At 41.6% G+C, this 15,575-nt stretch overlaps 1 protein-coding gene across 4 annotated transcripts in view; it reads left to right on the forward strand.

The window, feature by feature from the left end:
• The window catches only part of UVRAG (UV radiation resistance associated), a 100,266-nt gene extending 86,739 nt beyond the window's left edge, over positions 1-13,527 (forward strand). For 2 of the 4 annotated variants that reach the window (XM_019283881.3, XM_039556858.1), the window contains exon 15: positions 9,867-10,724. In XM_019283881.3, coding sequence (XP_019139426.1) covers positions 9,867-10,569 — 703 coding nt within the window. In that variant the 3' untranslated portion in view covers positions 10,570-10,724. Of the gene's footprint in view, positions 1-9,866 lie in introns of all 4 variants that reach the window. The other 2 variants (XM_039556847.1, XM_039556853.1) reach the window with 2 other exon arrangements.
• The last annotated feature ends 2,048 nt before the right edge of the window (positions 13,528-15,575 follow it).

Raw genomic sequence — 15,575 nt, forward strand, 5'->3', positions numbered from 1 at the left:
AGTCTTGAATAAGCAGAAGTGGATTGACACTGAAACATGTGAAATGGGAATAATTTTCACCTGTTCTTCCCTTCTGGCATGTGCTGGCTCTGAAGAACTGATCTGGAAACTTTAGTTATGCCTTGGAGGTTTTGCCACCATACAGTCCTGTTGTTGTTTTCTATAGGTGATGCACAATCATTAACAAAACAAAGCACTTTTTTTAGCTGGATAATATTTCCATGCAGGAATATTAAGCATGGTTCTTCGGGAATATCACATTCCCTTCTTCCCCCCATGGATGTCTATGCCTCATTTCCTTCTCATCTCCAGAACTGGTATGCATAGTTGTTAATTTTTAACTTCTTTTTTTTTTTTAACTGATGATTCCAAACAATGCTTCTTAGTGCTTCCTAATAATATAAATGGAAATGAGGCTTTACAGGGAGTCTAGCTTGAGGGGAAAACTGACTAGACTTACATAATTGGGCAGAATACAGATGTGCACAGTCCTGTGGATAATACCTGATTATGTACGTTGAAACAAGCAGAAAAACCACTAGCTGTTAAAATGAAGACTTGAGGGAAATTTTTGTTTTCAGGTTAATGTGAGTCATCTGATACCCTCTGACACAAACTGTAGTCAATAAAATATTTCCAGGTTATTGTTTGTTTGCAGGATAAGAGCAGGGAGACAAGAGGTTTTCTTACCCACATACTCACTTACACTGTCTGGTTTGTTTGGTCCTGTTGCTGGTCTTCATTTTCCTTTCTGAGCACTGTAGCTGGGTTTTCTGAATTTCACCACCATAATCTTTACCATTTTAGATTAAAAACAACCCCAAAAAATCCTCCCTGGCTTTTGTAGAAGAGCTCACCTATTTAATATATCTATCAGAGCAAATTTGGCTTTAAAATCCCTGCTTCAGTCTTCTATGAGTTCCTTCTATATGTTTTGCCTGGAGCTCTGGGCTAGCCTTTGACCCTTTGGAAGGTCTGCAGAGTCCAGTGTCTGTGCATCAAGGTTTAGTGGCTGGTTCTCTCTGCCTGGTGAGATTTGTGTTGTTTTGGTTTCTCAGACATTACACTGAAATGATTAATAAATGTTTTCACATTCCAACTTGTGTGATTTATTGCAGCAAGCTTGCAGGTCTAAAGCTGTACTTCCATCTTCATATCTCTCCTGGTACCAATATCCTTCTGTGTTTACTTTTCTTCCCCCTTACCCCTACTGCAAAATATTATTGTGCTGTATGCAGACAAAATCAAGACAAATCTGTTGGTTCCCTCACACACTGTTAGAGGCTATAGAGCTGCAAAAACTGACTTTCCTGGTAATAAATCTGGATGTTGACTCTTAAGGTGAAAGATGATGAGCCAAAGTTGTTGTTGATTTAAACTGTCTCTGTTGTGGTCCCCTGAATCTTTTCTGTTTCCTTTTGGGAATAATTCTGTCTGTTTCCAGTTTTTTAGTCCTGGAGTTTCACTGGCTTCCAGAAAAGTAGCTCAGTTTTTTAGGTTGGCTGTTGTGGATGCAAAAGGCCCTATGCAGATTTTCTCTTAAATTCTGCTTCTTGTGAGCAGGCAGTTTATTCCAGCATTTGAGACTGAATCATAGAAAGGTTTGGATTGGAAGGGACCTTAAAGGTCATGTTGTTCCACTTCCCTGCCATGGGCAGGGACACCTCCCACTAGACCTTGTTTGCTCCAAGCCCTGTCCAACCTGGCCTAGAACACTTCCAGAGATAGGGCAGCCACAGCTTCTGTGGGCAACCTGTGCCAGGGCCTCACCACCCTCACAGAGAAGAATTTCTTCCTAATCTCTAATCTAAATCTCCTCTCTTTTGGTTTAAAACCATTCCCCCTTTTCCTGTCCCTCTCCGCCTGTTTAAAAAGTTGCTCTCCCCATATCTCTTAGGTCCTCTTCAAATCCCCACTTTCATATAGCCTGTACATTTTTAATACAGTTTTATTTCTTTTTGCATGTTCAGATTTACCCTTCACAAGTTTAGGCTCTTTAGATCATGGCTGCATTAAATCAAGAGACTGACTCTTTTTCTCTCCTATTCTTCAGCTTATTTTGTTTTCGCTCTGTAACTTAGGAGGGATAGTATTTGTGATTAACAGAAAGTAAAGAACATGCTGCAAACCCAAGCAGTCCAGCAAGGAGATGTTTCCCTAGTGAACAGACAGTAGACTTATCTAATACTGGCAAAGACAAGGTACTCCTTTGGAAGGGCTTGTCTTAGGCAGAGAGATGCCCTTTTGTGCTGCATTTAAAGGCTTTCCTGAAAAATACTTGAGTGCCAAGGCTTAAATTTGTGTTTTGAGGGTATGTCTTGATTTATATACTTCTAGAATCAAGAGGAGCCCAAAACTTCTTAGTTATGAAAACTCTGGTGACTTAATTAATGAAGATTTCATTTTTTAAAAATGTGTTGCAGAATTTCTTAGCTGCCAAAAGATGCAATTTCATCTTAACTTCGTATTAGCAGCCTTCCTGCTGCTATTGTACATTATTTAACCAGTAATCTCTAAGAAGGTGAGAAACTATTAGTGCTTTTTAGCATGGTTGACATGATATTGGCTCTGAGCTGCTCATGGAGCTTCAGGCATTTCAGATGGCTATAAACCAACTAAAACACCTTCATTTAGTGTTCTTACTGCCATGAGGTCATAGTTTGCAACAAAAAAAGATCAAATGGTGCGTAAGTGTTTGCAGTTTTTTTAAGCATTCTCATAGCAAAGTGCTGTAGCTGTGGATTTTGGCTTTTGGCCAGGCAATCAAAGTTTAGTATTTTGTCCAGCTGTGTTCCAGTAATGTTCCTCAGAGGAAACATTTTGTGGGGAGGAAAAGATACATATTTGAGCCTGTGAATTGTATTTTGTCCCTCATATTGCTTTACAGTTTCTCTGAGCCACTTGCAGACAGATTAAACAATCACAGGTGAATCTGACTGAAGAAATTTTATCAAAACTGCAACCAGAATGTGTTCACTAAGAAAATAATTTCAGAAATATTTGTGTCTTATTTCAGTCACTTTATCTTGCCTGTTTACAGTGGGGAGTATGTCTTCTGCCTTAGGGCTAAGAATGCTCAAACTGACTATTTATTAACTAGTGAAAATTAGTATTTTGGGGAGAAAATAGCTACTACGTCATTTTGCTGCCAGAAAAACTTAGAGCTGAAGTCAGATAGTTAGAATTGGCTTTTGAGATTTGGATGCAATTGAAATATTGAAATTGGTGATGATGTCATTCTCCTATCTATAATGTCCAATAAACCTGAGGATTCTCTTTTTTTATTTAAAAATCCTGCTTTCTGACAGGAACTGTTCATAGCCATATGCGTGACCAGTTCTAGTGTCATCCAACCTGATGACTAAAAGTCATTAGGACCTGATGACAGTTAATCAAATCAGTTTTTATACTCCACAAGTCACAGGCCATTCTTTTTGGACAGGCGTCCATGCCTGTTTGCTGTCTCAGGAGACCAACCAAGAAATTGTTGCTGGAAGCTGAATCAGCCCAACCCAAGTAATTCAGCTCAAGGCTGTGCCTTAGAGTAAAGGCCTGTGCTCCTGCAAGCCAAATCCTTCTCACTGGGGACAATACCTGACAGTCTCTAAAGTTTCTGAGTAACTGGAAGATCGTTTTCTAACATTACTTACTTTTTTATATATTTTTATATATTTTTTATTAATTTCATGAGCTGTGAAGCTCAAACAACAAGGGGCAATGTCTTTAAACTGACAGCTGGTGGGTTTAGATTAGAAATTAGGAAGCAATACTTCCCTGTGAGGGTGGGGATGCCCTGGCACAGGCTGCCCAGAGAAGCTGTGGCTGTCCCATCCCTGGAAGTGTTCAAGGGCGGGTTGGATGGGGCTTTGGAGCAACCTGATCTAGTGGAAGGTGTCCCTACCCATGGCAGGGGGATTGGAACTAGATGGTTTTGAAAGTTGGTTTCAACCCAGACCCTTTTGGGATTCTATTCTGGGATTCTTTCTCTGGACTTTGCCTTGATGTGAATGCTGTGAATTCTTGTAACAGTACAGCCTCAAAACAGAAATGGAATAGACACCCTCCATTGGTTCCTTGTTTTCATAGGGATTAATAGCAACCTTGTATTTCTGAGCTCTGTGCCTCTCTCTTAACATTACGTTTGAACTAAAACCTCAATATGACTTCCATTATCACCTGGAGGGAGGTGATGGCACAGGAAAAGATGTAAGTTTAACCCACTATACCCAGAGCCATTATGGGTTTGTTTTATTTGCCTGCAAGACTATGACCATTGCTCTAATTAAAAGTCTATGGAGAGCTATTTATCTTCTCATGTTTGCCTTGTAGACATGTGTCACTCAGTCTGAGCTTGTTACCTAGGTTGCCCCCTGTGATTAAGAAGAGGCATCCAGGGAAGATGACTTTCCCACTGGCTCTCAGTAAGGGATTACCACCCTTCTCTCATTTTCCTTCTCCAGTGACTGTGGAAGGAGCCTAGGCAATTACTTCTTGAATGGCTGATCTCCAAAGTCCTTCATACATACTTACTTCTATCTAGATGTCTTAGTTAATATTTGATAAGCAGATAAACCATACTACTGACTTCATTCCTTTGTTCTCAGATTTGGGCTGTTACCCCTTTATTTATTCCTGATGGAAGCTCGACCCATCCTATTCATATTTATTGGTAACAATGGACAGTTTCTGAACTCTGCTCCCTATTTCTCCAGCATCTTAAAACCTGGTTTTAAAGTCTTAAGGTCTATTTCACCGCATGTCATTCAAGGAACCTGGCTGCAAGTGTTTTTTATTCTAATACATTAGTTTGAATACTTGCACAATAAATGGGGATAATTTCTGCTTTACTGCCCTATGAGAAGTTATTTTGTAGATGAGAGAGATTAACAACTTACTGCTGCTATGTTTAGATCACTTGGAAAGATCATTCTGCCAGTTAAATTTAGTAAGGAAGGGAAGATTTTTTTGGCTTCTGGACTAAAGAGGTATTGTTCAGGCATACCTAACATGTTAGCTTGCGTAGCCTTGTTGTAACAACCTTTTAAAGAACTCTCCTGGTCCTGCAAACTAATTAATTTCTCACCCATTTTCCTGTAAGGTCTAGTTTTACAAAGGAATTTAGGAATGTTTCTTCTGAGGTGGAATTCAAACTTACATGCCCACTGCAACAATTTTTAAAGCTGTTTTTCTTGTGCTAATTAGACACCTCAGTTTTCATTTTGGTTTACTCGGACACTTAAATTTCTTCTGCCTCATAGAAGAGTTGCTACTGTGCCTAAATTGAGCTGATCAACACTTGCTGAAGAATCACAGAATATCCTGAGTTGAAGGGATGCACAGGGATCATCAAGTCCAACTCCTGGCCCTCACAGGACACCCCAACAATTCCACCCTGTGTCTGAGAGCATTGTCCAAACACTCATTGAGCTCTGGCAGCCTTGGGGCTGTGACCACTGCCCTTGGGAGCCTGGTTAGTGCCCGACCACGCTCTGGGGGGAGAACCTTTTCCTGATAAACAACCTACATCTCCCCTGACAACAGCTCCAGCCATTCCCTTGGGTCCTGTTCCTGGTCATAGACAGCAGAGATCGGAGCTTCTGCTCCGCTGCCCCTTGGGTGGCAGCTGCACACTGTGGGGAGATCCTCAACCTCCTCCAGGCTGAACAAGCCAAGTGACCTCAGCTATTCTGCAGGTAACTTGGGGTTTGGCAATTAGGCAGTCCTATGCCATACTGGAGTCTCTGTCCTTTGAAGAGTTCAATCTAAGATAAATTAATTTGAGCAAGTTTCCAACACAGCACAACAGGTAAGAGGTATTACTCACTCAAGATGGCAAAGAGACTGCCTTGGGTTTGATCTCTCCTAGAATTACCAGGAGAATTACCAATTGCAAAACAGTGTGCCCCTGCAACTTCAGGAGCTGGGATTAAACCTAGGTCTGCTTTCTGCTCTTCTTTATCTCTGTGTCCTCCTCATCTGAGATGGCACTTATTCTTGTGAGGTCTTGCACCTTGTGCTGCAAAGTGATGTGTTCAACAGGAGGATCTACTCCATACCCATCTATAGGCTGCTGTTCAGGCCACTGTGTTTGTAAGTTGTCTGGGCGCAATTCTGACTGCTTATGTTCCAGGCAAGAGTTTTTATCGTTCAAATATTGTGTAAAGAGTAGATAGTCTTGTCACTATTTTGACAAACGCACATCTTAAATCCACAAGGTACAGCTTGAAATTCTTTCTGAATTAGATTTTAGCCTCTTAAATACCTATTTTAACCTGTGGATGATTGAATAAAATCCAGAGAAGTGGCAGAATTTCCTATAAACCTTTTAGTCGTTCTGCCTGGAAGGGGAGATGGGAAGCCCTCACTGCTATACAGGGTGTTACAGATCTGATGCTTTGATGTCAAATTCTTCTTTTACTTTCCAAGGGATACAAGTGTCCTGTACCATAACTTCTGTAGCTGCCATAGAGACTGTTTCTGCTGTTGCTGTGGAAGTCTCTTGGTGAAGCTGAACACAAACTGTTGGCAGAACAACTAACATGATACATCTCTGCATCTGGAATCCATTGCACATGAAGAAAAAAAAAGTTATCCTTCCAGTAAATCTTGTATTATACCTAGTCTTGGGGGTTTTTGCTGGTTTTTTTTTGGTTGGTTGGTTGGTTTGGTTGGTGGGTGTTCTTTAATTATTTTTTAATTTTTTTTTAAAATTACTATTTCAAATGTGGGGATTGTTTCTCTGGATTGCAGCCCCCCTTGGTTCCAGTTCAGCAGGAATATGTTTCCATTTCCTGACATCTTGATAGAAACCAAGTGGAATTATTTTTATCATTGCTGTTGTAGGGGGTGTAGCACTGACCGTTTCGGGGAATGGCCCATTTCTTTTGGAAAAGGATGGCAATCATAGAATCATTAAGGTTGGACAAGACCTCTAAGGTCATTGAGACCAACCATTCCCCGAGGCCAAGGTCACCACTGACCTATGTCCCTAAGTGCCACATCCACACGTCTACAATAAGTGGCCCTTGAGTTTGAAAAGAAGATCCTGTGGGAATAGTGTCCACCCCATCTTCTTGCATACTCACTATTTTAAATGCTAATGGGCAGCTGATTTGTCAGATAGGTCCAGACTTAAAAACAAATTAGATACAGCTCATTCTAGAGCTGCAAAATGCTCAAAACTCTCTTGCCTGAAGGCTCCTTTCCTCCAGGCTTGAATCAGGCTTAGGCTGCTCTTAGCAGAAAGACTAGTCCCAGCCTGTGCTTTGTACCCAGTTTTGTAAAGAAGAGGGGAGAAGGAAGTCCAGTTCTGTTACACAGAGCCACTGCTTGTCCTTCTTTCTGTGGCTCAAGGTGGGACATGCATCTTGCCACATCCCTTTGGCAAGATGTGCAAATCATCCTGTTATACACTGTCCTGCCCAAATAGGAGAGAGATATTCAGCTCTGCAACATGGGTCTATCTAGAATAGGAAAGGCAGCAAAACCTTAGATCTCTTGCACTGAAATGCACCAGCTGCTTCTTTGCAAAGTGTCCTGTAATTTGAGTAGTGATCTGTAGTACTTAGCTATCACTTGTCCTGAGCAATTAGTTCACATAAAAATGGGATGATATGTCCTTTGACCCAGTGAAGTGTCTAGAAAATCTGTCTTTGTGAATATTTGTGCATCTTGGAATTTGGGTAAATTCCTAGAACTTGTCATTTAACTATAAGATAAACAGAGTCTCATCAAATAAGTAATACAGAGTATTTATTTATTTTCTGAATGAAGGCAGAAAGCACTAAACTGAGGGAAGTGAGGGCAAAACAGACCATCCCTAATATATCTGCAGTGCAAATTGCCTGAGTAAAGTTCACAAGTGTCCTGCCACAGATTCTTGTGTTTGTCATATTACTTCATTCTAAATATAAGTGGTTGATGGTGTAGGGATTGGTTGAAAGACAAAGCTGTTAAGGCTTTGTGGAGTCTGAAACAGCTGTTGAAATCTAAGAAGAAAGTTGATGGTTTTGCTGCTGCCTTCATGTGTGGCCCTTACTGTGGTAGCTGGTATGGGGTCTGTAGCTCAGACCCAGGAAACCGTAACCGGTCTGGAGAGATGGTCCTGCGAAGAACCGTCTTCTTGGAGCCTGTGTAGTTTTCCCTCAGCCACCGGAGTGCCTTTGCAGAGAGGCTAACAGCTCTTTAGTGATTTTCAGCTAGTGATTTCAGGTCTTGCTCTGTGAGGCAATCTCCCGGCCAGACCAGGAGGAGAGAGACGAGAGGCCCGTATAGCAGTTCCGCATGGGGCAGCTTTATTAGCCTACACCCTGCAAAGGGAGGCTAGGGACGAGCTTTCTAATCTCACAGGGGCAGAGGGCTAGATTTTATAGGGGTACAGGGGTGGGTGTGAGAGGGTAAAAGCCAGTGGGTTACAAAGGATCTGCATAGGATCTCCAAGAGGATCATGGGTCTGTGTCCTCTCTCGCCGTAACTGAAAGGTGGCTGCCTTTTCCAGGGGGAGTCTGCTGTGAGGTTGTGCAATCTCCCTATCTCAGCAGGCTTCTCTCCAGGGCAGAGGCTGGGCATACCCCACACCTTACCTCTCTGCTTCACTGTCTGCAAATGTGTATTCTGAAAAACAGCTTCTCCTTAAGGTGATTTGAGGGTTTTGTGGAAGAGACAGAAGCCCTACAGAGGCATTTAGGGGCAGCCTGGGAGGAGTTAATATGGGAAAGGAAATTCAACAGCAGTAGTACTACTCACTGCCTTCCCATGGGGACGCTTATTCTTCACAGAGGGACTTGTTGCAATCTACTTTATTCTATTTACAAAGGGGAGCAAAACAAGAAAAGTAATGTGGAAAAGGATCTGAGCTAGGGACTACTCGTAACTGCTGTTTCAAGATTTTCCCCTGCCAGACAGATCCCAAAATGTGTCAGGCCTTGAGCAGAAGGTGTTTCTTTTAAATGGAGTTCGTGAAGGAGTTTCATACTGACAGTGGTTGAATCTTAGAGTTGTATATTCAGCAGATTGATAATAGCTGTTTTTTAACTTTTTTTCTTTAATTTGGAAGGAGAACGAACCAGCTGCTTATGTTAATGTACAACATACTATTTGCATATAGGGTGATTATGTTTGGATAAGTATTGAGCTGATGAAGGAAAATTCTCATAACACACCCAAGATGACGTAAAGTTGATTTTCTAAATCATAGAGCTTGAGACAGTGAAAGTGGCTTGTGGAACTGTATTAAACAGTAAAGTCAGACTTGTAAATTAGTCTTGATTAGTTCATGTTCTTCAAGAAACAGAGGTTGACATTTGTCCAAAAAGTTTTGGAATGACTGGCACAGAAAAGCAGAAGATCTGGCAAGAATAACCCTCTGCAAGTAGTGAAGTTGGTGTGGTTTTTCTCCTTTGTGCAGTTGTCAGGGAAGTCCGCTGTTGGATTCTTTACTCATAGAGGATTCAGCCATTATTACTCACTTTTGAAGAGTTTATGATGAGCCAATACAGGCCATAAATACATAAATATATGGTCAACAATAATATTTCATAAAGTGCAGAGTGGTCCTTTAAAATGGTGTTAACAGTACAAATTAGCATAATGTGATGGTTTCTTGGGTGATTGACTCACCAAACCATAGAGCTGTGTAGGTGTTCCTACACAACCTCACTGGTTTTCAGTACAGGTGTCCTCTGGGGTGTCTTCTGTGGTTCATACGGCACTAAACACATTTGGGGTTTTAGCACTTTAGGATATAAGTTGTTGGCCAAATGGAGCCTGGAGTTGTGATAAAATAATTGCTTCAGCCTTTGATTAAACATCTGTATTGCTCATGAGCGTGCCTGATGGGTGTGATCTATTCTCTCCTTCTGTTACAGCGATCGACACCATACATCCAGTGCAATTCCTGTTCCAAAGAGACAGAGCTCTAGCTTTGGCAGATTGGATATTGGCTTTTCCAGTGGGCTTCCTTCTCCAGATAAAGGACTCCGAAAACGAGCCAGCACAGGAAACGAGAGACTACAGTACAAAACTCCTCCTCCTAGTTACGACTCTGCTTTAACACAGCCTGTTGCTGTCACAGCCCTTGTTGGAGAGCTGGATAAAAAACCTGGACCCATATGTTCTTCCTTGGACACCTCTATGGATTCCTCCAAAAGAAATACCAAGAAAGGCCAGGACTTGTGCAGTAGTTTAAACGGAGAAAATGGGAGCCTAAACAATATCCAAGATGGGCAGGAATCATTCTTACAATGTTCTAGTGCAATAAATGGGGCGTTTCTGCCTGGTGAGTGTTCTGACACCATGAGCAATGAGCAGCCCTGTGAGTTTCAGCCTGCACTCAACCCCGTCCTTTGCTGCACTGTGGAGCAGGCAGAGGAGATCATGGGTATGGAAGCAACGGGGTTCAGCGCAGGAGATCAGCTGGAAGACTTTAACTCCATCCCGGTGGAGCATGCTGTAGCAGTGGAGTGTGATGAACAAGTCCTGGGGGAGTTTGAGGAGTTCTCTCGAAGGATCTATGCACTGAATGAGAACATGTCCAGCTTCCGCAGACCTCGTAAAAGTTCGGACAAGTGAGCTCGGACAGGGATTTGATAGCAGACATTGAGGTGAAATCAGTGATCTGGAATAGAAATAAAATTGCACTTATTCTTTATATTAATTATCAAGATAAAAAAGCTTAAGCTGTTCCTATGGTGTTAGACAAATGGACTTGAGCACAGTAACACAGGATTATGGTGTATTCACAGCCCAGGTAAATTTTCATTCTTCTTCAAGTCTTTTTATGTCTGGTATTTATAATCTGTTGGATGTTTTGTGGGGTTTTTTTTCCTTTGGCATTGGAATCTGTTTATAAAGGCTTTCCTGAAAACAACTTCTAGTGCTGATCAGCCCCTTCTATGAATATTTGTTAAATTCTTAATTATTATTTAGAGTTAAATTTATTTTAATCTTTTCAGAAGAAAAAAGCTTAAATTTAAAATACTCTTTTGATAAGATGTCTTTACATTCTCCTGCATACTCCTGTGTTTGCTTGAGCAATGTAGTCAGTATTAGAGAAATACCATGAATTTGTTACAATTGGACAACTTTTTGGTTTTTGTTTTGGCTGTGCTCTGTAGCCTTTGAAGTTCTACTTTGCACTGAAGAGGCTTCAGTTGGTGGTGTGAAGTTGCTGGAGAATGAGCACCTGTGTGATATCTGCAGTTTCCTTGCACCTGGTTAATCAGAAATGACATTTGGGGGTTTTTCCACTCCTCCTTTCCTCCATACTTGCTCTTCCTGCCAGTGGAAGCTTTGAGGAGTAAATCACCTCTAAGGTTCTGTATAATAATTTCAGCCTGACTGTTCCCCACTGAGGTTGGGCACAGATCTCATTAGTAGAAACTTAATGAACCCAGTACCAACGTGGGGTTCAGCTGCTGCCCTCCAAGGTATGCAGTGGGGACAGCGTCTCATGAGACACTTCAGACATCTTCCAGAAAACCCAAACTGGGAATGAAGCACTTTGGAATTAGGTCAGTGTGTGGAATTGCTCCACCCTCTGTAAAAAGGAGGCACTTAACATTATTCATCTGAATTAATATTTTTTTTTAAACCATCTATACTTTGGAGGGAAGAAATTTCCAGTGGTTTGCTGGAGGTGCAGTTTGCTGTTGGGTCACATGTGTTCAGCTGCACTAATGGGAAAGCAATTTGCAGCCTGCTTTGTGATTCCTGGTATGTGTTTCAGTTTGGATTTCATTGCTCTTGCTTTCTATATTGTATACCCAAGAATCTGGGCTCAGCTGTGAGCTCTGAAATATAAAAATATATAGCAGAATAAAAATACTTCATCATGCCTGGCTTTTTTTTCCTCTCCCTCGTTTATTTTTTGTTTATTTTCTTTTGAATCCACAACCTAGTCTTTTCCTAACTTCACTGTAAGGCTAGCTGAAACAAACTTTTTAAAAATGTGGATATGTATAACCTCAGCTTTCTGTTGTCAAAACAAGATGTGTTTGTAAGAACCAGTATACATAATAGCATTGCTCTAGAATATGCATTTCTCCAGGTAACACCTTAATGATTGTATTAAAACTATATTCACATTACTTCTGTTAGCTTTTCATGGTTGTGTCTGTAGTTGAGTCATTGGATCAAGCCTCTCTGCAGCAATTTGTTGGCTTTGGTCTGTCCCAGGATGATGTGGTAGATGGGACCACTCGGAGACCTTGATTTTGAAACACTGAACATGATTTCAGGTGCAAAGTTGGACACATCCATGAGTATCTTCTCCCTAGAATTAGCTCCTCTGTTCCAACCTCATGAAAACTTCCTCAAAGGAAGTGCTGCAACAGCTTAAGCCAACATCTTTGGAAAGGAATAGGTAGGAAGCTCTTGCTGTGCTTTGGCCTAGAGAGGGAGAAATAAACACCTGAAAGCACAGCACTTAGTAGTGATGAGCATTAAGATATTCTGTCCTGGGCCTGTACCATCTTCTGATACCAGTATAATTTCAGGTGAAATTTAGTAACTAGGTCGGTTTTGCACCCTGTGGGATGGGATCTGGTAAGCTTGAGGCAGCACTGTTCGTATGCACATTTATGTTCCTGTGTAACAGAAAGGCATTAGCTTGTGTGTGATGGTGACTTTTCAAAGCAACCCAAAGAGTAGTTGTGAAGCCACTATGTTTCATAGCTGAACATGGAGCATCTCAGTGCAATTAAGCAACATGTGAAATTAGGTTTGTACAGCATCAATGGGAATGGGACTTCTTTTTTTTCACTAGTTGTTTATTTCTCAGGTTGTACAAACCAAATGAAGTCTAGTTCTCCTCCCCGATGCTGTATTGCTGTTCCTGTTTAAGCCCTGTAATTGTTAATGTGTCAAGCACCACGGCTGATTTTTGCATTTGTTGCACAAAGCTGCTCAGAAGGGCTTTCTATGGATGTATCTTTAGTTAGCCTTAAATTATCCCTGTGTTTTTCTTCCACTTCTACCACTTTCCATGTAGCAGGTGGTGTGAAGTGGGACAGCATCACAGGGCTGATGAAGCATTGACCAGCTCCTTATGGCTGTGAGGGCAGGGGTTGTACAGACTGCAGCCATGTCACAGCTTTCTCCTTTTGGTGTTTATTTTTTTCACCCCCTGTAAATTACTTTGGAAATAGTGTCGTGAAAGAGAAACAAACAGTAGGTTTGAGGGTGAGATGATGAATCACAGTGTGCTTTCAGTTTTCAAGAGCCTTTCAGTTCCTGCAAAGGTGTGACTCTTAAATGTGTGCACCTGTCTTCAAATGGAGAAAGCATTTCATTACAATCTTTACCCCTCATTAGAAATCCTTAAGATTTTGGAGCATATTAGTTTTGGAAGATCAGATCCCACTATATTTTTATAGCAAGCACAACAGCACTGGCTTATCCTTGCTTGACCAGGTATTTAAAATAAGCGAGACCAGAATATCCCATAGTAAATGACACATTAAAGCTATGTTGGCAATTTCAGGAAAGCTCATCTCTATTTATAAAATAAAACTGATTCATATCTCTTAACTTGTGTCTTCTTTAATGGCTCCTTTGTTTTTGTTTTCTTTACAAGCCTGGTTTAAACCACAGTGCCCTGCCCAGCCCCAAAACTCCTTGGCTTATTGTTCATCAAATCAATATTGCTCCAAATGTGAATGGTTGGGCAAGAGGATTTGCCTGAAGAACTGACTGCCTTGCTGGCTCCAAATCCTGTTTCAGAAGAGCTTGTGCTACAGTTCTTTTTCATGCTTCTCTCAAAAAGATGGCATGCAGCTAGAAAAATAGCTCCAGCCTATGTTGGGGCTGGGATTAAGCTGGATTTGTAGACATTTATGGATAGTGAAAATACTATGTTCCTTCATCAGGGAAGCATTGCTACTTGTCCAGCACCTGTGATCCCAGCTAATAATCAACATATGTCTGCCCAAAATGCTGATGTGCACCTTGAACAAGAGTCTGCTGCATGAGTCTTGGCAGGAGTCTGTCCATGACTCGTGAGTCTCTGGTGGGAAGCAGTGAAGTGTGACGAGCTACAGGGACTCCCCAGGCATCATCAGGAATTTTGGGTTGTTTTTTTTTTTTTTTTCTCCCACCCACTCTGTCTCTCAGCAGAGAGTAAAAACCCAAGACATCATCTGTATAGTCCAGGAGCTGAAGTGGGAAGATACAGGAGAGAAATTTTACTTTACTGAAATACAGTTGCATGAAAGTGAAGAGTTAGGAATGGAAAGAATAAGATGGAAGTGCTGCTGGAAGAGTGGACTTAATCTAGATAAACTTTGAACCCCTCTGTGCCTCATTCTGTCACCTTTCAAATGGCCAGAGAGGGTATGTCTCCTTGCTTTCTGGATTTTGATCTTGTTCAGGTGGAAGTGTTTGCATGTGCTCTGTCTGCTCTGAAATGATCAGGTTTAGCTGGTATCTCTGGGCAGCCAGAGTCTCCAGTCTACAGGCAAGCTGTTCTTAATCCCAGGTAGAAAAGTATTTTCCAAGAGAAAAACCATTTATCTAATCAAATTTTTTAATTGCTGGTTACTTTAATATCACTTTATTGTGTATATGGTAGAATGCAACATTGGTTTACAATTCTTCATTAAACAGTATGAAAGCTTTTTTGCCCTAAATAATTGTGAGATGTCAGGTCAGCTCTGCTGCTGCTTAATTTAGTGGTGAATGTATTGCATTGACTGCGTCAACATTTAATCTGCAGGACTCTTCAATCTTGCTTTACTAGGTTGCTTTTAATAGAATCCTAGAATAGGCTTCTACGGGACCTTCAACATCATCCAGTTCCACCTCCTGCCATGGGCAGGACACCTTCCACTAGACCTGGTTGCTCAGAGCCCCATCCAGCCTGGTCTTGAACACTTCCAGGGATGGGGTAGCCCCAGCTTTCCTGGGCAACCTGTGCCAGGGCCCCACCACCCTCACAGGGAAGCATTTTTTCCCCAATATTCCATCTAACCTTAACCTCTGGCAGTGAGAAGCCATTCCCCCATGTCCTGTCATTCCAGGCCTTTGAACAAAGTCCCTCTCCAGCTCTTTTGGAGCCCCTCTAGGCACTGGCAGGGGCTCTAAGGTCGCCCTGGAGCCTTCATCAGGCTGAAGAGTACTGTTTCTCTTGTTTTTTTTTTTTTTTAAGGCAGAGCTGCTCCAGCTCTCACAGCATCTTTTGGTGATGGTGCTTGAACTGTGAGCTGAGCCTGGACTTCTTGAGTCCATCTGGCCAGCTGCTTTATGTATTGTGTTTTTTATGTCTCTATTAAAAAGAAGTTTGCAAATCAGGTTGTATGGTCTCGTCTCAGGTGTTAACTGAAACCATGGATGAGAACTGATTGGCAACTCCTGAGCTGCCATAGAATACTGATGCTTATATAAACAGATGTACATAGAACACTCCTCCTGCCTCAAAATTTCATACAAACTGTATTTATTTTTAAAATGCAGCAATAAGGTAGTTCAGTCAATTAAGCTGCACAAAAAGCTGTAAACCTTGAACATGCAGCATTGGTACAGGTAAAAAACCTGCCAGCCCAGCCATGGTGCTTCTGCCAGGCGCATGGGTATGGGGATTG

The sequence above is a fragment of the Corvus cornix genome, chromosome 1, assembly GCF_000738735.6.
Source record: "Corvus cornix cornix isolate S_Up_H32 chromosome 1, ASM73873v5, whole genome shotgun sequence".
Classification (NCBI taxonomy): Eukaryota; Metazoa; Chordata; class Aves; order Passeriformes; family Corvidae; genus Corvus; species Corvus cornix.